At 40.6% G+C, this 25561-nt stretch overlaps 1 protein-coding gene across 1 annotated transcript in view; it reads right to left on the bottom strand.

Annotated features, from left to right (window-relative positions):
- Positions 1 to 11047, bottom strand: part of LOC121296045 (junctophilin-3-like) — a 50225-nt gene extending 39178 nt beyond the window's left edge. The window contains exon 1 of the mRNA XM_041221199.1: positions 10601 to 11047. Within this exon, the coding sequence (XP_041077133.1) occupies positions 10601 to 10982 (382 nt within the window). The 5' untranslated portion in view covers positions 10983 to 11047. The remainder of the gene's footprint in view (positions 1 to 10600) is intronic.
- Positions 11048 to 25561: the final 14514 nt, after the last annotated feature.

Below are 25561 nucleotides of genomic sequence, written 5' to 3'. Positions count from 1 at the left end.
GGGCCCCCATCTGCTATGCCTGTGCAGAGTTTGGTGCAAAGCCCGAGCATCCAGCTCTCAGAAGGGGGGATCTTGAGTATACAGTGCCCAGAAGGGGGAAGCCAGAGCTTCCAACGCCCAGAAGGGGGGAGCCCTAGTGCCCAGAAGGGGGAGAGGCTGAGTGTCCAGTTCCCAGAATCGGAGGGGGGGGCCCCGAGAGTCCAGCGCCCAGAAGGGGGGAGGCCAAGTGTCCACAGCCCAAGAGCGGGGAGGCTGACCGTCCAGAACCCAAGAAAAGGAAGCCTGTCTCCAGCGATCGAGGGAGAGCCACACCAGTCTCCAGATACAGGAGTACCTGCTGCTTCTGCCTCCACTGCGAGAGGGAGACTGCCTGCTGCTCCCGCCTCTACTGTCAGAGGGAGACTACCCACTCCTCATGTCTCTGCCTACAAGGTTGCCGCCACCTCCTTGGTCCGAGGCTCCAGAGATGTCGATGCCTCCTTGGCCAGAGGCTGCAGTGGCCGTCGCCTCCCAAGGGTTCCTTGCTACCAACGCCTCCTGAGAGTCCGCATCTGCCATCGCCTTCCGAGGGGCCGCTCCTGTCCGGTTCCGCATCACCATTAGGGATAGGTCGGTATACCGGTTTTTCAGTTTACCGCTGTTTAGGTACATTACGGTATTAATACCGTTGCTTTTATTCTAAACCGCAATTATCGTAATTCAGTTATACACCGGTTAACGTATTTTTTCAACTGCAACCACGCTTCTAAATCAAGCGATAGTATTTGCAGCCTTAGCAAAGTGTCTGAGGAAGATCTTTTTGTGAACTGACACCATAGTTTGATAATGGTTTTAAAGGAAATGGTCAACGACACAGAATACACGTTTCAATTGCTGCGTTCTGTTACCCAGAGCTTGCTGCGCCGGCTGCTCTTGGCTGCTGTCTTTCTGACATCACACGCAGCTTTTACAAAAACGTCTACTCCAAACCTTGCAGCTAAGCACACATTTTCAAAGTGCTATATTTACATTTGTCTGGATTATCAACAATCAGTTTAACATACTAGATAAACATTTACTTTATTGTAAAATTATACATCACTTATCACGGATTTAGTACATTATATTTTTTTTAAGTTTTTTTTTTTTTTAATAATTGATTTATTCATTTAATATAGCATGGACAAGGCTGTTCACGGCTTCATTGTATAATGATAAAATGTCGTTTGCCTCGGCTAATAAGGTGGCAGCAGAAGTTTTAGTGGTTATTTGCATTACGATTAACAGGTCACTTGTGATCTTTGCATCGTCCCTTTGGTTCACAGCTGCAGCCAGCCTCCCGCAGTAACATTTCAAAGCTGTGCTGGGCTTTGCAGAATCTGCACAAATTTCTGTGGGTGTTGAATGACGTCTATAGCACATCTCCGCGATTCTGTGCGGCGCTGTGCAGAACTGCAGAAATCTGCGCTATAAGAACACAACCAATGTCTCAAACAAAACTAGCACAGACCTGCGACTGCAGCAGGATAGCCTACTTATTACCAACTATATCTTATCTATCCAGACAAGGTTTGCCAGATGCAGTAGTAGAGACACTATAGTCTGCTAGGGCGCCTAGCACTAGAGCCCAGTATTCATATAAGTGGAAGGTTTCCAAGACTGGTGCATTACTGGGGGTCATGATCCTGTGACCTGTCCTATTGAGACAATTCTAAACTTCTTACTACACCTGTTTGATGCAGGAAAATCTGCATCTACACTGAAGGTCTACTTGGCAGCAATGTCAGTGTGCCATGATAAAACTGACTCTGTGCCCGCTGGGGCACACTTCCTGGCAGTGCAATTTCTTAAAGGGGCCCGGAGGCTCTGTCCTCCAATGAAAAGCATGGTCCCTAAGTGGGATCTGGAGCTGGTGCTGGGGGTCCTTATGGGTCCCCCATTTGAGCCCATTGCCTCAGCAGAGCTGCACCCTGTTTCCCTCAAAGTGGTGTTTTTATAAGCCATTACGTCTGCCAGACGAGTAAGTGAGCTTCATGCGCTGTCCATCAATGACACCTCTATGGCTTTGACTGGTAATGACTCGCGGGTAACATTAAGAATGAACCCAGCCTTTTTACCAAAGGTGGTCTCCTCATTCCATATTAACCAACCAGTGGTTTTGGAAGTTTTCAGACCTCTCATTTGGTAATGGTTGTCATTCCAATTGAAAGGGAATGTTAGGTTATTACCATAACCCTGGTTCCCTGAAAAAAGACAACCATTGCCCTTTGAGGTCATGTCCCCAGCTGACCTTCGATTTTAAAAATGGTGATATGCTACTGTGAGGACAACCCTCTTCAGCAGGAGATGGGAGGGACTTCCTCCTCACAGCTGGATCTTGATAGGGCAGCTTTTTTATATATGATCAGCAATTGATGGGTCAGAGTGGCTCTTCCCATTCGGTAATGGTTGTTATTCTTTTCAGGGAACCAGGGTTACGGTATTAACCTAACGTTATATATAGTTCATAGGATATATGAGAATGTATAATGCAACAGCAGCAATGTGTGCATTAGCTCAATGTTGTGTTTTTTATGTCACTTTATTACTTGTTCTTCCTCTTTTGTAATGTCGAGAACATTCATGTGTCTTCTGTGTTGGTGCTAAGGCAAGTGAAATCAGGCAGTAGCTGGTTTACAAATAATGACAATGTATGTAAGCATCATGTTGCCAGAAAAAAAAATTTCACACCTTTGTATGTATAAGCATACAGCAACTAACATGCATTGAGAAGCCTAGCTCTGTAAGGCTCCAGCGTATTACCTTCAGTATTCAATAAAACAATGTTCAAATAACAAGTGAGTCAAGCTTACATCCTTGTTGTCTTTTCAGTAATGTTAAAAAAAAGCATACCGGAACTTTTGCAACTCTGATAAAACTGCTGTATATCTTATCAATCATTTTTACAAAACCCAAACAAGAAATTGAAAGGAAAACAACAAATAAAGAAGAAAAGGCAAGCTTTTTAAATGTGTGTCACATTGCAAGTACAGTACAGTGTTTGTCAATAATAGGCTTGTCATTCAAATTGTGTGCTTGTTTTCATATTGAATCAGATATCTGTTCTACTCCAGTAGCTTCTAAGTGAGTCACAACGGATAAAAGTTCTGGAACTATACAACAGCAATTACTGAGACCGGGCATTCCTGACTGTGGAGCAGTGGTGGTGATATTAGTATTATTCTGTAACGGTTGGTTCCCAAAACCCAAGTAAAGGGGATATTTGTCTAACAAAGAATCCAACTACAATATCAGTATATTTTAAGTAAACTGTGATAAAATGCTTTTAGTGTCCTGTTTTGACATATCTCACCACCCAATTTCTTCTTCTGGCTTCAATAGTAGGTTTTTTGAGGTAAGTTATTCTGGTGTAGTTTTATTATTTAAGTTTTATTTTGGCCGAGGTAAATAGCTTCATTTTTCTTTTGTAGGAATAAGGTTTTTTTTGTGGGGTTTTTTTGTTTGTTTTTGTGGGAGCCCCCCACACACACGCACACACTTTGTACTGTTGTAAACAAGAGAGGAAATAAATGCATACGGAATAGAATCTACTGATATGCTACTGTTCCGCAGTTACCCATACTGATTTGAATGCATGGACCAATGTTTCATTGATGTGCAGCCTGTTTTTTTTTTTTTAAATCAAGGGCAATTCAATGCTTTAAGAGGTGAACTCAACCAAACGGCTTTCTGAACCACTTCATTTACCAGCACCAGTAGAGCCACGTTCAATCATAGTTTAATTTAACAGCACCACACGAACAGAACTACCACAGGTTATAAAGCTATTGTGTATTTTTATTGATTGAGTCCATCCCAAAGTTTATTGTGAATCTTTATTTTCACTGAATCTTTATACTGATGTGCTCGTAAAAGAATTGTAGCAAACAAAATAAGTTCATAAATTTGACTTGTTTTGCCAAAAGGGTCTCAAACGTATAGTTTTGAAAGAAATATAGTACATCTGTATTTAAACTTTCAAACATGTATCTGGTGCTATTTAGGTTAGAGACTTTTGTGAGCCTTATTTATGAGTTATCTGTTTTGTGAAATCCCCAGTAGCAGACTGCTGTACCACATGTAAGTCTTACAAATCATTCCCCTACTTGACATATTTAGACAGCTTAATGGAAATTATATAAGTACTCTTTTTACCTGGAATGAGATGTGATGTATGCGCCTCTCAAAACCCCAAACATGGATCAGCATTGTTGGCAACAAATTACTTAAAGTAAGCCTTTTAAATGAAACTGTGCGGTACAGATCTAGCTGGTAATACCAGTGTGTGCTCTGAATCTTATTAAGGTGTGCTGTGGCAGGCAATTCAGAGACGAAGGGTTACAATAGGGCTTCCTGGGATACTACAGAGTGAGTGAGCGACAGGAGCTATCCGTGGTGCTGAAATTGGCATTCAGGGATTGTGCCTGCTCAGAACTCTCACTGCCGATTTAGGATCTATGTGTGTTTGTAAATGGCTGCTAAACCCTTCACCCTTTTTAGTGCTGTTATGTCACGGGTGTCCTACCATCAGTGTACTGCTTAGCAACCAGGTTAGCAACACATGCCAACACACAGTTTCAGAATTCTGTTTTGACTAAATGTTTAAATATTTTTGACATATGATGTTGTTTTATTGTTAAAAAATATATGATTTAAAGCGTTTAGCCGCCTTGATTTCCCCCAACTAAAATAAGGCCTTCCCAATGTTTTTTTTTTTTTTTATAATTTTAGGCAGAAATACCCTAAAGAGACATTTTCTCACTACAAGATTTTCATGGTAGAGAAAGAACTTTGATATAATGATCTGAACTCATTTTAATGGTCTCATTGTTTAGATTAGTTAATGCTTAGATTAATTGAAATCAAAGTCCACAAATTCCCTGAAGCTAATTAGCTACAATAATTCTCAGTTTTAAACAAAAAATATAAATCACTACCATACTGTATGCTTTTGTAAACTTTTCTGTATATTTGTTACAAGAATACAACATTCAATCTGGACTTAAAACGTAACACTACATTTATAAAAACTTATTAATAAAACTGTATGGGGCACAACCTAGGTGTCGTCCTATCATACACTTGTAACCCAATCACAATATAAACTGAAATGTTCTCATATCAATGCAACATATATGTACTTGTGACGGGATGAGGTGAATGTAAATGTGAATGCATAGTTTAGTAAATATATTGGTGAGGAGAATCTCGCTGGATAGGGTTTTTTTATGGGCTGGCCAGTTATCTGAGGTCCATTTGCAGAGGCAGGTGCATAAATAAAGGCACCAGGAATTCCAGTAGGAGGGTAGCCTGCAAGAGCAGCTTATGTAGAAATGCTACAAGGACAGCTGATCAAAGTACTAACTGCATGAAGACTGCAACCTTTTTGTTTATTTTGCAATAGCAAACAATAGAAGATATTTGAAAACTTATTTTATTCCATAGTAGGATCAGCAAGTGCAAACTATACAATACTTTTGTTATGTATTGTAATAACATATGGATTGATTTTTAAGACACACATAACCCAAGTTATTTTGTGTTGCTATGTTATTCCTACAGTGTGATTGCTGACTAGTCTGTTGGGTGAACCATTTGATTAACTAATTCCAACTGCCATTTAAAAATGCATGCCTATAGTTTTAAAAGGATATTAAGCAAAGTCTGTGACTCTAGTTCATTTGCACTGAAGCCAAAAAGTACGTTCTCCCATGAATTATTAATCGTGTTCCTTTTCACAAAGTCAGCACTTTCTGTGCAGGGGAATTTTTTTTTTTCCAGAGGGAAAAATTTCCAGATACCGTCTGTGTAAGAAAGCAGTTGAGGCTCCCGAGTGGCGCATCCAGTAAAGGCACTCTGAATGGAGTGCAGGATAAATCATATAGCCTGGACAGCGCTGGTTCGAGTCCAGGCTATTCCACTGCTGACCATGGACAGGAGCTCCCAGGGGGCAGTGCACAATTGGCTGAGCGCCACCTGGTGGGGGGCTTAGGTCAGCCAAGATGTCCTCGGCTCACCATGCACCAGCAAGCCTTGTAGTCTGGTCGAACCCCTGCAGGCTTGCCTGTTAGTTGCCCAGAACTACATTGTCCTCTGACTCTGTAGCTCTGAGGTGACTGCTTGGTGAGTCTTCAGTGTGAAAAGAAGCGGACGGCACACGCTTCAGAGGACAGCGTCAACGCGGACCACAAACGCTTCCCGAAGTGTTTTGTCTTCACCGCTCCCAGGAGTGGCCAGGGCTCAGAGGTCCCGTCTCCCCACCGTCTGCCACTGAAAAGAACTTCTAAAATTGGGAGAATTTAATAATCCTTGGTGACTACTAAATTTAGTCACCAAAAAAAAACAGTAAACAGTGGTTTTTTTTTTTTAATTTGACAAGGAAAATTAAACTGTCCTTATATTTGTTTACGTCATTATATATATCTATATATATATATATATATATATATATATATATATATATATATATATATAGATATAAAGAAGTGAAATAGACTACAGAAAGCCAATCTTTATTAAGCGAGGCATAAAGATGGCTTTCTTTTTTGGTGAATGTAGCGCTCATGTGTGGCCTCTACACCTCCACACTTAAAGCATATTATACTGTACATTTCAAATATATTTTTACTGTACTAGCAGGGATGTTCCGTTCATGTTTGGTTGCCGAAACCTCGGTCTTCGTCCTTTCATTTATCCCACTCACCATACAGTTTATGCAGCCCTTGGACCAGGGGAAAGTGCTCCACAAGGCATACATATTGCTAGATGAGTTCCTTGAGTGTAAACATATACGCAGTTGAAGGAGTTAAGCTGAAAATATCAACGTTTCTTAGAATTCTAAAATATTTTTCTGCTGCTTGTGAATTTAGTACTGGCTTCAGCCATGCTACAGTGAAATACAGTAAGAGCTTCACCTCAGAGCTCTGCAACCTCAATGACCTCTATCCTGACTTGAAAACCAACTGTCTGCCGTTCAGTCTTGGACCAGAGACAAAAAATTAAACTCTGCTGAATTGTGCCAAATGGCTTGGTGGTTTTGTGGACTAATATAAGCTGAGGCACTACAGACTTTAACTACAGACTGATTGGAGCCCAGGCTTCCATAGTTCCATTAAGCTGCCTCCTAGCAACCAAATCTTGGTTATGTATCACTGAATTGGAATTCTTATTGCTGTGAAGGCTATACATGGCTGTACAGACTGACAATGTCATGAGTTAATGGTGTCGGCTTGCCACTGCACAAAGCTAGCTATTGTGAATCTATATTCCTATTCTATGAATGCATAGTGAAACCTTGTGATTTGTCTTTCATTTAATTCACTATCCTGGTTTTAACACCTGATGGTTGAATGCTATTTAGCTAGTATTACATTTGAATTATGGCGCTGCTATTCTTGTAGTGGCTTTTAAAAAGAACCAGGTAACAAAAACTATAATTGTGTGCATGTATTAACAGCTAACACTGCATAAACATGGCTAAAAATAACAGTTGTTCATTGGTTTGTTTTTTGGTGCTTTTTTATAAGCCGCTATAAGGATAGACGCTCCATTAATGAGAATAATTCCTAGAGTAAGCGACTTAATAGAACTGCTTACCCAAGGATAGTTAATTACATTGTTTCAGTGTCTTTGCCTTTGCAAAAATATACATATTAGTATTTAGATTTGCCTGCTGATTTTAGTTATCTTTCCTATACTACTAGGATGGTCTGTGTCTTTCCTAGATCTTCATGCAGGTATGCAGTGTTAAGGAGTCAAAAATGTTCCTTAGAAATAATATATCTATATATAATATATAATGTATCTTTCTGTTTCTCTTCCTGAACTGTAAACACAAAGTTTGAAGGTGCCATTTACCACAAATCAAGTTCCCCCAGCAATGCTGCACTTGTACTCTGATCATGATGGCTACTTTCAAGGCGATAATGCACAAGTCCACTGTGCCACGGTATGCGCTCATGGTTTAAGGAGCATGACAGAGAGTTAAGGCATCTTTCATGACCGCCACAATCCCCGGGTCTCAATCCAATTGAGCATGTTTGGGATGAACTGGAACAACACATTTCTCATCACAATCCTACCTCTCTGCACCAATTACATAAAACATTACTGACTGAAAGGATTCCATTCTTCCAGGCACCTCCCACATATCACGCAAGGCAAATGGAGGCCCAACCCGATATTAGGAGCAGGCCCTAATAAAGTGTCCAGACAATGTACAGTATATGCTATATGTGCTAAGTAAACATCTTCAAGAAGTGATTTAAAAAATGGGTTTTACTGGTAACAATCTGCAGGAAACATTAATACAGCTGATATTTCTAACATGGATTACTGTACCTTTAAACGTGTTACTTTAAATCTGGTATAAAGTTATTCATGCTGTTCATTGTGAGGCTGACAATTGCTTTAAAAGGTTAGAAAAATGCAGGCTATTTCACAGAAAGGCTTTGTGGAGATCTCTTTGTGGTTCTGTGAATCTGTTGTGCTGGAAACTGGTGCAGTTGGCTGTAGGCCAGGCTAGTGCTGCAGCACAACACTGGAATTGAGATGCTTGCTTTAATCTTCAGACTCTTGCTCTCTTTTAAATAGCGCTTGTGAATTTTGGTGCAGATGAAAAGCGAGGGCCAATGGAACTGGACAAATGCACCTTGCTCTTAACCTGAACACCCCCTGCCTTCAATTCTAAGCTTCTCTCTTTGTGTCACCACTAAATTGTGTGGTAGTGTTCATTTTGTGATACAAATCACTGTCTATTGTCTGGGGGCTAGGATAAGATGACCACATGTATTTAGGCTTTGAGCTAGATTTGAACCCAGGCCTCCAGGGGTGAAAGGTATGAGGAGCTGGTGAATAATTCCACTGGTCCACCCTTACAGTTTTTTCTGGTGCTGTGTTCTTTGTACATTATACACAAACACAGTGTACAGTATATACAGTATAGTACTATATGTGTGTTGACAGAATTACATTTCTTGTCTTTGTGTGAGTAGCCAGATAGTGACGTAGGAAAAGGTGTCAAAAAGCACATGCAGAAAAATTCTGTACATGATATAAAGAAAAAAAAAGGTTGGTGGAAGAAGGGAAAAAAGTAAAAGGCAAAAAATGAGAGGGTGGGGAGGAGAGGATTTCAGAGAGTGTGCACTCTTAACTGGGAAGTATTTTCTGGTATCGTGATGCTATTTTGTTAATTACAAATAGGTTATCTGTTATTAGTTTGGCTATGGCTCTTTGCTCTCCTTTCATTTTACTGAATGCTATGTGTGCGTGTAGTTTGAAATCCTGGTCGTGTTGATTGAAATGCAATGAGACTGGAGTAGGTCGAGACTCCCTTTGTATAAATCACGTTTAGACATTTGATCCATTTCATGTTATTATCAATAGCCGTGTTAAAAATAAAAAACACCAATACATTTTCATGAGCTACCATGGTGATTTCAGAATCAAAATCCCACCTCCTACGAAATAATTACTCTGTTTAATCTTTCTTGCATTTTGTATATAATGGATACTGCCTGGTTCAGTAAGCATTATGCAATATTAAAATTTTATTACATGGATTAGGGTGATACATCTAAAAAACCATGTTTTATTAAAAACATCTCTCTCTCTCTGTCGCTCTACTTACTGTTAGGACCGCAATCCTGAAAGCACCATGTTATAGCAGGCACTATTTTTGTTGGCAGTATCAAAGCTGCTAGTCCATTCTAAATGGCTACAGCCAGTCTAGGCACGGGGCGGATTGAATGCAGGTCTGCAGGCCTTAGCATGTATTTAACAGGGAGCCACGCGGTCTATTAGCCTCTCTCTCGCCTCTCCCCGCTGACCACTGCACAGGCCACAAGACACACAAGGGCCAGCCTGCAACACGGGGGAGAGGCTCACACAAAAGCAAGCCAAACTCAGGGAAACAACAGTCTGTGATTAAAATGCTGTCAAGGAGCAAACCAAGGCAGCAGGGATGGGTGGATTTTTTTTGCAATACATTTTATTAATTAAACATCAGGCAGTCTAGTCATGTAACATTGATCATATAATATTACTTTCATAGCACCCCACTTGCAGACGTGGTTAGGAAAGCACGGCACTGGATAATAAGGTTTATTTAGATCCTGAGTGTACTGTATAGATCTTGTGAGGAGTTAACCGGTTTTAACAACTGAAAAATAGATCATTCTGACAGCCAAATGTTTTTGTGATTTTTTGTTATGAGCATGATCAGTTATATTGTAATTTATTATTCATTGAATATTTATCTTTTTTGTTGTTGTTGTTCAGCACAGCCAAAACTTGAAATTTTGTTAGAAGCTTAATGGCCTTGATTTAGGCCTCTGGATTAGCATGACAATGGCTTGTGTGACACAGTAAACACACAGGAGAAGGCTCCTTCCTCCCAGTCAAAGTTATGTGACGTATATACTTCAGTAGGGAAAACTTTCCTCAGTAAAACCTTCTCAGCCACCTGAAGATGTTTATTTTCCATACAAGTGAATGAGACAGGCATGAACCAGTGTATTGAGAACACCCTCACATCTAGGACAGTTAATTCAGGGTTTTATTAAGTAACAAGAACAGGGCTTACCTCCGTCAGAGTAGGTCTCAGTCCCGTAGCCGTCTTGTAGCCCGTTGTTCCAGGTGCCTTCATATTTGGCCCCATTGCCTGTGCTTTCACGTACCCCATAGCGTCCCTTAAATCCATGAGTCCATTCGCCTTTATATACCCACTTCCCTTTGCTCTCCACCCCGATGCCATGCCTCTTGCCCTGTGCCCAAGTCCCTTGGAATGTGTTGCCGCTTGGCCATGTGTAGACCCCCACCACCTCAAAGCCGTGACTCCAGGACCCTGAATACTCGCCCTGTCCCTTAGGGCCAGTGCAGATCCCGTGGCCGTGAGCCTTGCCATCCTCCCAGCCTCCGCAGTATGACCCCCCATCGTCAAAATTGAACCTGCCCCCACAGGACATGCATGAAATAGGTTTTGCAAATCCCCCCCCAAAAAAAAAAAAAAAAAAAAAACAGATAACCAAACTAGACAATGGGGGACCCCCCTCCTTAGGTCCTAGGTTCCCACTCCTCCTTTTTACGGTAATAACCTTGGAAGAACCAGAAGAAACTATCGTCAAAAAACACTTTACGTAGTCTGTTCGGTACGCTCAGGAACAACCCCCCCCCACCCACCCCCCCACCCCCCCCCACCACCCCCCCCCCCCCCCACCCCCCCCACCCGACCAAACACGTGGGGGATGGGGAATTGTGCGGGGGAAAGCAAGGCAGACGGTCAGCAAAATCCCAAACGGTGTTAATGCAATCAGAGGATCAGAATCCATTAAAAATCCATCTGCTTACTGTTAGATGAGCTCTGATGTTCATCTAGCATATTGCTAACAAAAGGGAGAGAAAAAAAGAAGCAGAGAGAGATTCCACCAGGATTCGAAAGCTTTGTTGGAAACAGCAATGCAGTGCCTCTTCACACACACACACACGCACACCCACCTCAACACCAAACAACTGATGGGATTTTTTTCTCCTCTCCCTACATCATTCTCTAACGCACAGCTCCAATCTCTCTTGCTTGACTCCTGCAGTAGATTGTGTCAATATTCCCCAGCTCCCAGGCTGGGATGAAAGGCTACCCAAGGTGTTTCCTGCTGCTTTGCCTTATAATTCTTTATCTCGATTTCTTCCTTTACTATCTTGGGTCTCTCTCTCTCTCTCTCTCTCTCTCTCTCTCTCTCTCTCTCTCTCTCTCTCTCTCTCTCTCTCTCTCTCTCTCTCTCTCTCTCATGTTTATAAATCCTGCTTATTAAATGAGGACTGATCCAAGCCTCCCTCCCCCCCCCCTTCCCCCCACACACTCTCTCTGTTTTGGATTTAAAGAGGCAGTAACAGCCTAATAAGGTGGCTCCCTCAACACAGATCTGCAACAGCTCTCAGCTCTTCCTTAATTACTCTGCTTATTACCTTTTCCTTTGTATGGATTAGAACAGGATGTTTGAAATTCGAGGTTTCATTATCAAGAACGCATCGCATGTGGACTAAAGTTCATTTTAATTTAAACAGTGCAGCTCTCTTCTACATGTCCTCCAAAGAAAATAAATTGGGTGTCTCAAAGATCTAAAAAGCATAGTTAACTAAAATGCTATCTTCATATTGCTGTTTTTATTATAATAACAGTGTCAAGAAACCAATAAATCCTTTCTATGTTAATAAACAATTTGAGTTGTGTGTAAACAGTTTCCTATATACTATATATTATACTAACAGCCCCCCCCCCCAAAAAAAAAAAACCCAGCAACAATATGCAATTTTATGAAGTTATATTGTATTTTATGTATATATTTAATGTTGGTCAATTGGCTCTTTCAGCTAAATACATAGATTATATTATATTATATTATGGCAGTTACTACCAGTGGGATTTTTCCTGGCATGAAGGCAGCTTATTCCGATGCGGCCAATAGCTGCACAAAACAAATTCAGTCTTTTTGGGGCTTCTTACTGGCAGTAGAATTAGTACTGGTAATAGGAAACCCCACAAAGGCTGCTGCAAGTAGATTTTCTACTAGTTCTAACCACTTTGTTTTATTATATTATTTTGTTTTTCTGTGTTGTCTTTTCCCTTTATCTGTGTTTATTTTGGTAGCTGTTTATTAGGGCTTATATATTTATAAATAAGCAGGTATTTCTGGTGTTGTCCAAATATAACTCTTCTGGAGTGTAGATGTATTGATGCATCCTGAGAACTGCTTGACTCAAATAGCAGCACACATCCTAGTGCATTAAAATACAGTAAACCACACCATTGCATGCAAAGTGGATGCAAAGCAAACAGCAGTGTACTGTGTTCTTGGAGGGTTTACAGGATAAACATTGGTTTAGTTTTGTATTGGTTTCAAGGTAGTTTTATCTTTGTTTTGTCTGTTGAAACTTGAAATCAGACACCCTAATTATATTCATGAGCAATATAACATGCTATAATACTGGAGCTGTTTTGCTGTGGGATGAGAAACCAACCCATGGCTGGCCCAGGTGAAATAGTATTGAAACTGGCCAGGGCGAATTGACGTGCGTCAGGCAAGAGGAAGCAGGAAACAGCCTTGTGTGAGGTAGAAGCTGTGGGAGGAAGCTTTCCACTGCCCATTGAATCCCATTAGCAGCTTGTGTATTTATCCAGCCAATTACAGCAAATCAGATCAAGCCTGAGGTAGGTATAAATAGAAGAAAAAAACAAACACTCCTTTCCAGTAGCAAGGGCTTTAGCAAACTGTGAAAGACAGGGAGCAAGGACCAGTGGCCGTCTGAGCACACTTTGTGCGCCACCAATCGCTATGGGGCTGGTTTGAGTGTCAGAGGATGGGGATTGGAGCTGGATAGCTACAGTCTGTGCATTGTTTCCAAGAAGATGCTGTGCTGCAGTTAGCACTTAAAATTGTAACACGCATGTCAGTCTTCCCCTGCCACTGCTGTAAATTCAATCAGTAATATGAAAAGGAGATGACCAATGAAATAATACAGGGGAAAACAGTTGTGCGGACAGAGAAACAGCCTCCATATACCTGGAGTTATGATACATTATTTTCTGTAGCTTTATGGACCTAAATACGCCATCCACTGTATCCCTGAAAGTGATATGCATCACTATACTGTAATAATAGACAGGTTGCATGGAATTATTTCCTTGTAATTATGCTGCTCTTATGTTTTTTTCTATTTAACTTTTTAAACTACATTACAAATTTGAATGGAAAGCATTGCATTGATAGCAGATGTCAGAATAGTGAACAATGGCTTAGACTGCAATCATACATACAGGCACTAACTTGTATTTTATATACACAGATAATAATTAGTCGATATATGTGATACATGGTGTTACCATTGGCTAAGGTTGTGATGTCACTCATGTGCGATTACTGATTTTGTTTTATCTTCGCTACCTTGCATTTCATTTTAAGCTGACTTTTGTTTTTCATGATTTCGATGTAGAGCAACTGTCAGCACACGCTGATATAGGTCAGTACCACTAATACTAAAGTGATGAAGCACTGCAGACAACAGAAAATAGCTCCTGTACCCTCTTGAGTTTCACTTAGTAATAACCAGGCTCAGCAGTCTCAGCTGAGCACCAAAACCTCATTCGACAGAATCTGGGACAAACCTAACACCAAGTCGGAGATGTTTGCTCTCTCTCTTCCAGTCCATAAAGAGATGCTGAGGTGTTAAGGGCCATGTTGGTAAGGCTTTAATTTAAAAAGGAAACTACTGAAAAGCAGACGGAAAGAAAGAAAACATGATTCAAGATATTTCTGATTATCAATTCAAAATGTAATTAGCGGCCAACCCTAACAGGGTGTGCAGCTGTCAATCTTGTCCCCTCTGATTTTGTGATTTGTAGAGAGATTTTCCATTCACTAACTCACAGTTGCCACAGTAGCAGAGGGGGGGGGGGCAGAAATTACAGTTGCATATCTGTGTTATTTCTAAAACTCGCTTTAGACATTAAGGTCTTAGGGGCCACATATTCAAAGCATTTACCCCAGTCTTTAATTAATTAACTCCTATTTATTGAAAGGTGTAAATCACCTGCCGGTAATTAATTTTACACAACTAGAACCAAACAACCGAGTTACATACAGTATAGGAGTTAATTAAAGGATCGAGGAAATCTTTGAAAATGTGCTCCCAGGAGTCTTTAGAAGCTTCCCCAGTGGTTAAAAAAGGACATTAGTTAGTAAGCCTGTGAAATAATCATCAAAGCAAAAACAACAATAAAGGACCACACAGGACAGAGATGATGAAATATTTAACAGGCAAGCTATTCAGATCAGGACAATGTAGACAGACAGTAAAGTAACCCTTTCAAGAAAACAGGGAAACTACAGGAAATGCGGCAGTGATAATGTTGCTAGTGATAATAAGAAGTAAGGAATGGTTATCACTCTTTTAGCTTACACCATTTGCTGCCTGGTTAAATAGCTTTTAATCCGAAGAGAAATGGAGCAATTACTGGAAGGTAGACGAGCCTGTGTTTCTGCTGCCTGTCCTGGGGTGTTGAGTTGAGGATGGTTCTGCCTCATTTAATTCCCTCAGCTTGATTACTGTGACTCATCAAAATTATATATACAGATGTTATGGATATTAATTATGCCTCTATAGCATGGCCCCCAGGCACAGTTATTTTTACAAACCAATAGTTAGTTACCTCTTTCCAGCTTTTTCTCACATCAGAGCTGAAAGTAGTAGGGAGGGGTAGGGGTGTATTATTAGGGGAGTTTGAGCTTTTTATTGTATGGTCCCTTATGAAAGTTTCCCACAGTAAAAGCATAACAAAACATAATTACTAATGAAAAGGGCGATATTAAACCCAAAAAGCAATTTTAAGATAAACACAGCTGTACCGTTTGTACAAATGCATTCCAGATAGTTAGGCCTATTCTGAGGTAGCATTGGGCTTTGACTACAGAAAAATATGGACTTTATGTCGGTTCAGAAAAATGCTTACATCATGAATCGCAAACAATATATCTTTAAAAAGTAGTTTAATAAACAAAATTGGTTAACATTACCATATCATGATAATTTAATTAATATCACACACAATCGCAAAACAACTGCTAGGCTTTGTTGGTGCTGCTAACCAACTTGTTCTTATTGGTTGCCTGCCTCATCTGTAGGTGTATTTTTTAGATTTACTTTTAAGAAACTGTGCTTTGCTTTACAATATTTGATGTATTCTCACCTTACTAAATTATACAAACAAATGGCAACAACTTAAAGCCATACTCTTAGATACTTCAGCAGGCCGCAGTTGCATCCTCTCATTTCCTGGCTTCAGTGTGTTTGCTTTGTTACATTGAAATACTCGCTGAGCATCACATCTTTTTACAATGTTTGCATTTCATAGGAGAATCAATATGATTAGATGGCAATCTGTTGACATTTCTTTCCCTCATTGACGTCACCAACTGAGCCTGTATTGTGAGCACTACCTCGTGTTGCTATGGTTACTACAGTAAATGAGTGTGGTCACCACACTGTGTGTGTCGCTAAACTGATCAAAGTTGGAGGTTCATTATTGGCCAAGGCAAAATGTTTTCCGATATATGTTTGCAGAAGTGGGAAACAAGCCAGTGTTATCTGCAGGGGGCTTAAAGTGATTGAAGCAAACATTGTAATTTCATCAATCTCACTGTGCACTTCCATTCATTATATACTGTAGGGCTCTGGTAACCAGTACTGGGGATTAATGCAGCGCATGTAACACATTACTGTAATTTGATTACATTGTTCAGTAACTTGAAACTGCAGTGGTTTCTTTTTTAAGAAACTAAATGTGATAATGCATTACATTTTATGTGAAAATATTATGTAGTTACTATTAGTTACATTTTAAAAAAGCAGGACTATAACTAATAGTGGCGTGGTTGGCTGAAGTGGTGACGTCAGGCCAGAATGCAAGAACTGCAGAGACACAGATAATGCGGTGCCAAAAAGGCTCTGCGGCGCTGTTTATTTAAACACAAAGAAATAAAATATTTAAACAAAAACAACACTGCTCACAAAACAAGTCACAAACACACAATATAAATCTAATAAGCAGGTCAGGCTGATATAAATCTAATAAGCAGGTCAGGCTGATGTAAATCTAATAAGTAGGTCAATGTGGGCAGCAACCTTCACTGATCCTACTCTCAGCTTACTTTTGTTACTTTTTGCTTTCTCTCTCTTTCCCGTTCCTCCTCTCAAACACCCACCCTCTCTCTACTCGAGCAGGGAAAACGGCAGTGTTTTTCTACTGGTGACCATCTCCCAATTAGCAACAATTAATTAACTCCAGAGAAGGTCACCTTCTGCACAAGGTTATCTGGATGGGGCTTCCCTATCTACGCTGCCAAACAATAACAAAACTCGGCTTTTCGCCATCACATACATAAATTATAATAAAACAAAACAGATACAAAATACAAACTAAAAACACGGGTACCCCGTTCTAAAATAAATATACAAAAACAAAACGCCATATTTTATGGCAGGGCTTTGCCCAGCTCCCTTTCCGTGTGCAGGGCTCCTTGCCCTGTCACACTAATACGTGACTAACGCATAACACGGAAATCAGAAAGTCCTTCAACATCTTGCTAGAAAATGGCATCAGAGGAGGGAAAGAGTGGGTTCGATAGCTAGATCTTCAAAGAATATTTTGAGCTGTAGCCTGACAAAACCAAAACCAAATATCCCTGTAAAATGTAAACTGCACCTGAGAAGTAACTATTTACTTTAAAAGTAACTTCCCCAACCATGCTGCTAAACCTAAAAAGAAAGTTTAGGTTTCCTTTCCTTACTTTCAGGAAGTCTCTTGCTGCTTTACTTCATTTCACTTCAGTCGTGTCTTCAGGGTCACAGCATCTTACTGGCTGCTAACCAGTTGATCATCTGGGGAAACAGCTAGTTGGATAATGACAGAAAAGAAGGCATTGAAAAACTGAAGAGAGTTTTACTCTCCAGGTGAAATTACCAAGGAAGTGTACCACTACCTGAAAACAAGGCTTGCGAACAGAGATTTATTTTGGCTGGTGTAGTGCCAGTGTAAAATTAAAACACATGCACGCTATAAAATGTTTATTTTAAACATGCAGCATTTGAGATGTAAATATTGACTGGAATTGCACAACAGGTAAGATGTATGGAATTACTTTGTAAGCGCGCCTGTTTTATGTGCTGTAGTGTAAGTCTGGGGAGAGTATTCTAAAAGCCAATGTTAAAATGTACCAGTGGAACCAAAACAGATTCTGCTTTATTCATTTTTAAATGATTAATGTCATGAGAATGATGAAGACCCATATGAAAGCTTTAGTGCTTTAGTTGTTACACTGCAGTCCATTAATCACAACAGGTGAGCTGAGCTGATCATTGTTAGCTGACCATTTTCTGCTCCCTTACATTCAGGAATGACAAACTTGTGCCTATGCTACCTATATTTATAGTAATCATGGACCCTCACCTGTTAACAATAACTGGTGACAAAAGGTTAATTAGATAACATGCTAGTTAACTCAGAGAACATCTAATAAAGACACTTTCATACTTAGGCCAGTGTTCTAACACTGTGTTATACACATTTCAGACTTTTAACTGACTTGGGCTTCAGACTGAAATCCCCTTGCTTTGGGTGACCATTTCATTGAAATTGACAAGATTTACATTTTCATTTAAAAATTACAATTTTGAATGCAATTCACTTATAATTATCAGCTTATATAAGTATACATATCATATAATGAAATATTAAGTGTTTATAGACAAGTTTATACAGTTAAAAGCATAGATAATCATGAAAAACCTGGTTTCAAGCAGGTGTACTCAAACTTTTGACTGGTACTGTGTGTGTGTATATATATATATATATATATATTAATATATCTATATATATATAGATATATATATATAATAATATATATAAGAAGCTTGGCGAACCGCGACTCTTTCAAACCTCAAAAACTGAGAAAGTTTGGAGTTTTTCATACTTGTTTATTCTTCTTCTATGCGTCTGCAAGCAACTTAAAGCATTCTTTCTTTCACAAAGGGCAACACATACAAAGATAAATACATTTGCATTCATGCTGCACTTTCTGTATCTTTACCAAACTTATTTTATGTGCACTGCATTTAAATAAGCATTTGCTTGAAGCAGTGTATTAAATCAAAGTAAAAAGTCATTCTTTGACCTTGAGCAAGTCATTTAACTTCCTTGTGCTCTGTCTTTAGCATGAGGTGTGAAACCAAGGTCCCATTCCAATGACCCTTCAACAGTGATTGTTGTTGCATAGTTCACAGCTTAGCCTCTGTTAATTGTATGGGATTAAGGTGTCTGCTTATTAAATTAATATTACTATATACTGCTAATATAGGTTTTCATTACTTCTACAATAAAATCATATTTACTTTTTACCTAACTCATTAAGTTATGCTTAAGTTTAAACTGAGTATAGTTAAATAGCTTGCTGCTAGCTATTTACAAGATTGTAATACTGTACCTCTAGTTAGGTGTGTCAGTGCTCCGACTCTGGAGCCACACAAACCTATGGGTGATGACTATCATAGTATCCAATTCAAAACTCTTGTACTCGCCTATCACAGTCTTCACCATTCTGCTCCCTCCTATCTCCATACTATCATTTCTCCCTACATCCCATCTCTTCTCCCCCCCCCCTTTGCTCCCCCACCTTCTCCACCCTTGCCCCTCATTGGTGGAACGACCTACCCACGGATATCAGGACTGCTCAGTCTCTGACCAACTTCCAGCGCCTCCTCAAGACACACCTGTAAACACTACAACTTGCGACCATGCTGGAGTATATGGCACCCACTTGTACCAGTACTTGCATCAGCTTTTACTTGCACTGAACTTCTCCATACCATGCTACACTTAACTACTGCTCCTACCTATAACTACTTACTATAGCTTGTATTTGATATCTGTACTCACGTTTTCTGTAATTTCTCTTATTTGAAATCATTCTCATTCGTTTATCGTACTTACCACGTGTTCCCACTGGACTTTACTCATATAAGCAAATCGTTACTATAAGGTTTAACTGCACTTTGTCGAATTCGCTCTTACTTATATGTTACTGTATGTTTTATTTTGCTCTTACTTGAATTGATTTTATTGTACTTAAATATTTGCTCTTATATGTATGATATTCAATAATGTGATATTTTAAAAAGTTGTCCTGGATAAGAGTGTCTGCTAAGAAATTATAATAATAATAATAATAATAATAATAATAATAATAATAATAATAATAATAATAATATTAATATTAATAATAATAATAATGCTATTAAAGTTTGTATTGGTTTGTTTTACAACCGTTAGGTTGGAGCAGTGTGTTTAACATGCACTTCGTTATTGCAATATGTCAGTAGGTGACATTTTTTGTATTAAAGTTTACACTTCCTGCTCTACTTGGTTGTGGTTGTTTTTCTTTGCAAAGTATATTTATAATTGTTTCAAGCATATTGATGAAGCACACTTTATGACTGCTTTTTTTCAAGTTTTATTCCTACACATTCCTGTGTGGTTAAAATAATTCTACAGATATGGAGACAGTAGCTAAAATGTATTCCCCTTACTGTGCAGCACAGTCTGTGCTCTTGAATTAAATAAAGATAGACAAGTGGAAACACTACCTGAAAATGCTAAGGATCTCTGCTGCCACCCAGACCTAGGCCAGCTTACGTCTGAGCTGTAAACGTAAATGAAGCTTAGAAGTGTAATAATTACTATGCGATACAAAACCACATTACCCTGACTAGTTTTACACACTTTGCCCAAGCCACCCTCCTCCCCCCAGATTAATTCTGTGGACGCCCATGTATCTACCATGCCATTCCAATAGTTTGAGGAGCGTAAGAGCAACTTCAAACATCTTCTAAAGGTGCCACAATCCACAATCTAATTGAGCACTGAGCATTTGAAATGATCGTAACACCCAGCGTTTTTCATGCTCCCCCAGTTCCTGTTTTTTTTGGCTGTGTGTATGTGGTTTGCAGTGCACAGGTGTACAGGTGATGCAAGTGTTCCAAACAACGACAGACACAAAGTTCACAGTTCAAAACAGTTATTTTATTTCTTTCTTTCTTTTGATACCAATTAAATAATAGTACTGGCTCTACACAACAATGTGTATCGCCAGCATACAAACCATGGGGTTCAGTCAAGAAATAATAACAATAATCACACACAACAGAGACACAGTCACTTCTCCTGATAGTGCGTGCTATTAGTGCAGGTGCGGTGCAAGACAATAATAGTGACAGTGGGGCAGTGTAGTCCAGGTTTGGTGCTGACTGCTAGTGACAGCTCCTGGTTCATGTTAGCCGTCTAACAATGACAAACGCAGACAGTTAGCAAACAAACAAACAAAACACTTAACACTGTCACAGGCTCTCTTACTGTAATAATTTAATAAAAATATATATTTTTTACAGTAGCATCTTGGAATTTGTGTCCTTTTTTCAGAACGCTCTGGGAAACATTATAAAGTACCTTCCGCTTTTTTTTCAACACGATATTTTGTTTTATTTTTTAAATGTTAAATATGTGTTATTATTATGTATTCTGCTAAGAAAGACATGTATAAAAATGTGTTATTCAATGACACAAGGGAACTTACAATACTTCCTGAAGGTTTTCTTGAAAAATATTGATGTTTGGGAAAATTATAAAGCAAATTGTTTCACTTCAGTGACTGCAATGACATAACATACGTTTATTCTCAGGGTCTTTATAAGCAATAATGGACTCTACTCGTGATTAGTTTATCAAAATAAATAGGTATAAATAAAATAATAGTTATTCATTTAATTATTATCAGTAATACAGGGGAAAAAAACCTACATGATAAATTGAGTGCATGAAATATGTATCTGCCTAATCTATGAAAACACACACACACACACGTATGTATATAAAACAAGTAGCTTCCAAATTAAGGTGAATGAAAGCAATATATTTAAAAACAATAGATTGTAGGGAAATATGCAAATAAAGCATTACAAGAGCTGCTTATTATTAGCTTATTATTAAAATACATAAGACAGAATAAATGTAAACATGTACATACAAAACTGAAATTTTCCCTGGTGTATTCCTTGTACAAAATGAAGGAATTGATGGCTGCCAGGTCCAGTATTGATAACAACAGGATTGTGTGTGTGTGTGTGTGTGTGTCTATATATATATATATATATATATATATATATATATATATATATATAGACACACACACACACATACACACACACAGGATTTGGAACTGGTCTGCTTTGATTTGAATTTAGTTGCTGTCAACACTAGGTTCTGCACTGCAGTCCGTGACAATAAAGATAACTTACTTGCGCCCCTGTGTGGTGATAGTAGGAAACACAGTTCTTTCAGTACTTGTTACCTATAGGGATTCTGATTTTATAGTTTTATTTACAGGGGTAGTTCTGCCATAAGTAAGGCTTTTTTTTAAGACCATCACGTGGATTATGTAGGTAGCTGACACAATTCTGGTGCAGTAGCAGTGCATTGCATCTCAGTTGAAAATGTAGAAACAAAGAACAGTTTTTTTTTTTTTTTTTTTATTCCAGGGACAGCAACTAAAACATTAAGTTTTAACTATTTCAACACTGCAGACCTGTATCCAGGTCTAGCTAAAATAACATAGCAGTAAACTGATCTAATATACTATGTGTATATCTATGGCTGTTTTCATTTTTTCCAGTATGGGTACTGTTCATTTAATTATCCTAGGGTAGTGTAACTCCTTAGTGCCAAGTGTTTTTGGCAGTACTAGTGGACATTTACTGAATACATTTTTTGAAAACTGATTATTAGAATGTTATGCATAACAGTTTTACCGAACGCTTACTAGTACGTTTAATTATTAATAATGGAGCCTACACCCAATTGTTTTTTGCTTTGTTTCAACTCCCAAAACCACAATTCTGTTGTAACTGGAAAGTTGAACAAAAGTTTGTATGCAATTTTGCACAGTGAAAAATCTTATATACATTTAAAACACAAGACATGTGTTTTGTTTTTCATTTAATTTTGGTTTAATAAGGTAATATAATGAATTCACTAACAAATGCTGTCTTTATTTCCTTTGTCTACCTGGTGTGGCATAACTTAGCATGTGTTGATTAAATTCCTTTCTCATATAAAATACTCAAAAGAACACAGCACAATATACAGGATCAGCTACATTAGCAATGTCTGTATTTATATTAAAGTTCAGTTATGAGAAACTGAGCTGAAACAGAGATAACAACTGCCACAAAAGCAAAACTGAGGCTGCTCTGGGTTGAGCTTATTAACCCCACAAGTCCTCGGCTCCACTCCCCACTGGCTGTGTATAGCCAGTATTATTATTTAAGCAAATAATATAGCTTTGTTTTTCACCATTGAACTGTTGTTGGATTGTTACTACTGAGCACTGCATCACCTCTACACCTGCGCACTGCAGACTACTTTGCTACATGTGGTGTCAGAACATGGGATCATGGACGTCACGGCACTGACTGCACTTCTGCAGGTGCTGGATTGTAGACGCGAGGCTGTGGAGAGAGAGGAGAGGTACACGGCACTGATCGAGTGAGACAGCATCAGGGACGCACCCCACATACCAGCAGGACCTGTGATGGCGCACCCTAAAGTGAGGGCACAGAAAATGACGATGGAGGATGACCTGGAGGGATACCTGGTTGCCTTCGTGCATTTGGCTACCACCGCGTTATGGTCTCGGAAATACTGAGGTAGCCAGCTGGGCCCCTGTTTAATCAGGGAGGCCCAAGCAGCATATCAGGCATGACCAATGAAGCGCCGGCGACCCCAGGCGAAGCAGTTCTGGCAACTCCAGACGAAGCAGAACAGGGCAGGAGCAGTCACTCCATAGGCGACGGCAGCATTAGACTCTAGTAAGGTGACGGCAGGTGCAGACCCTCGAGAGGCGACAGTAGGAGGGGAGTCCCTGACCAGTATAGCGGCAGCAGGCGCTCCACTTCTACGCCTGATGAAGGCATCAGGAACACAATGTCATCAGGAACATGACAGCGACAGAGCCTCAGATGGTGTCATGGAGGCATCCCAGGCGGTGACTTGCAGGCATCCCTGGGCTGTGTCGTGGAGGCATCCCCAGGCTGTGTCTTGCAGGCATCTCCGGGCGGTGACTTGATGGCAAACCGGCATTCCCGGGCGATGGAAAACTGGCTCCCTGGGCGATGGCGAACAGGCATCCTCGGGTGATGGCGATGCAGGCTCGGCAGCCCTGGGCAGTGCAGGCGTGGCAGCCCTATGCGGTGCAGGCGTGGCAGCCTTATGCGGTGCAGGCGTGGCAGCCCTAGGAGGGCTGACCTGACAGCCCAAGACGATGCAGGCTCAGGAGCCCTAGTTGTTGCAGGCTCGGCAGCCCTAGGCGGTACAGGCATGGAAGCTCTCTGCAATGCAGTCTCAGCAGTACTAGACGTTGCAGGCACGCCACAACTTCACAGACCCCCTTTTCATATTCCCATTCGTCCAGAGCACAGGAAGTATCTTCTCTTCGCCTTTCAGGGAAGTGTTTACGAGTTTGCTGTGCTGCCATTCGGCCTCACCCTAGTTGCTCGTATGTTTTCAAAGTGCGTAGACACTATCCTGGCCCCCCTGCAGCTGCAGGGGATCAGAGTAATAAACTATTTTGACGACTGGTTGATCTGTTCCCAGTCACGAGAGGGAGCAGTGGCCCACACAGCGGTTGTGACACAGCATCTGGCGAGGCTGGGCCTCAACGAGGCAAAGGGTTGTCTTACACCGGTGCAGTGCACGACGTACTTGGGGGCTCCGGCTAGCTGATAGCTCCGGCTATCCAGGGTTGCCTCTCACTGTTTCATCAGGGATCACAGGTCACCCTCCTATTGTGCCAGAAACTGTTGGGTCTGATGGCCGAGGGTCATATCGGCCATTCAGCTGGGTATACTTCGCATGCACCCGCTACAAGTGTGGCTCAATGCGTTCCACCTACATCCCATGCACGACAGTCAGCTGACGATGTCTCATATGTGCTCGGCAGCCCTACACTGATGGAGGACAACCTCTCACTTGTGTGAGGGTGTACATATGGGAGTGGTTTTCAACTGCCAAATGGTGACGACAAATGCCTCCAGCTTGGGTCTCCTCAGTCAGACGAGAGGCACTCTTTGGTACCCGGAACCGGACAAGTTCCAGCTATGGGTCTGGCCTCTGAAAGGGACCGCTGGTTAGTCCTAGGGCTATCAGATGCAGTTGTGGGTACCTTGCAGAATGCTAGGGCAGACTCCACTAGGTCGTTGTACACCTACAAGTGGAAGTATTTTCAAACTTGGTGTCTGAACAGAAGCCATGACCCAGTCTCTTGCCCTATGCCAGTTATCTTACAGCTTCTGCAAGAACTGCTTGATGCTAGTAGATCACTTCCACTTTGAAAGTGTATTTAGTGGCTATTTCTGCATGCCATGCCCCCATAGAGTCGGTATCACCGGCTGCGCATCTTTTGGCTACCTGATTTCTTAAAGGCACTCGGAGATTATGCCCACTCAGGAAGGCTGTTCTCTCCAAATGGAGCCTTGATATTGTATTGGAGGCTCTTACGAAGGCCCAGTTCGAGCCCACCACATGCTCCGTAGAGTTGAAGAACCTGTCCATGAAGACAGCCTTCCTCGTGGCTATCACCTCCGCAAAGTGGGTCAGTGAACGGCAGGCGCTGTCGGTGCACAGCTCCTGCATACATATTTGGGACGATGGCAGCAGAGTTTCACTGCGCATCAACCCTGCTCTCCTCCCCAAGGTGATCACAGCCTTCCACATTAATCAGTCTGTGGAACTGGAGTCCTTCCATCCACCCCAGTTTTCTTCAACGGAGGATGAGAGATTGAATTTCCTCTGCCCAGTGTGGGCATTGAGATTCTATGTGGATAGGCCAAGAGCTCTGCGTCAGTCTGACCAGCTCTTTGTTTGTCACTGGACACAGATCCTAGGACA

This window comes from Polyodon spathula, chromosome 21 (assembly GCF_017654505.1).
Source record: "Polyodon spathula isolate WHYD16114869_AA chromosome 21, ASM1765450v1, whole genome shotgun sequence".
In the NCBI taxonomy this organism is placed as follows: Eukaryota; Metazoa; Chordata; class Actinopteri; order Acipenseriformes; family Polyodontidae; genus Polyodon; species Polyodon spathula.
This window is presented reverse-complemented; position numbering and strand designations above follow the sequence as displayed.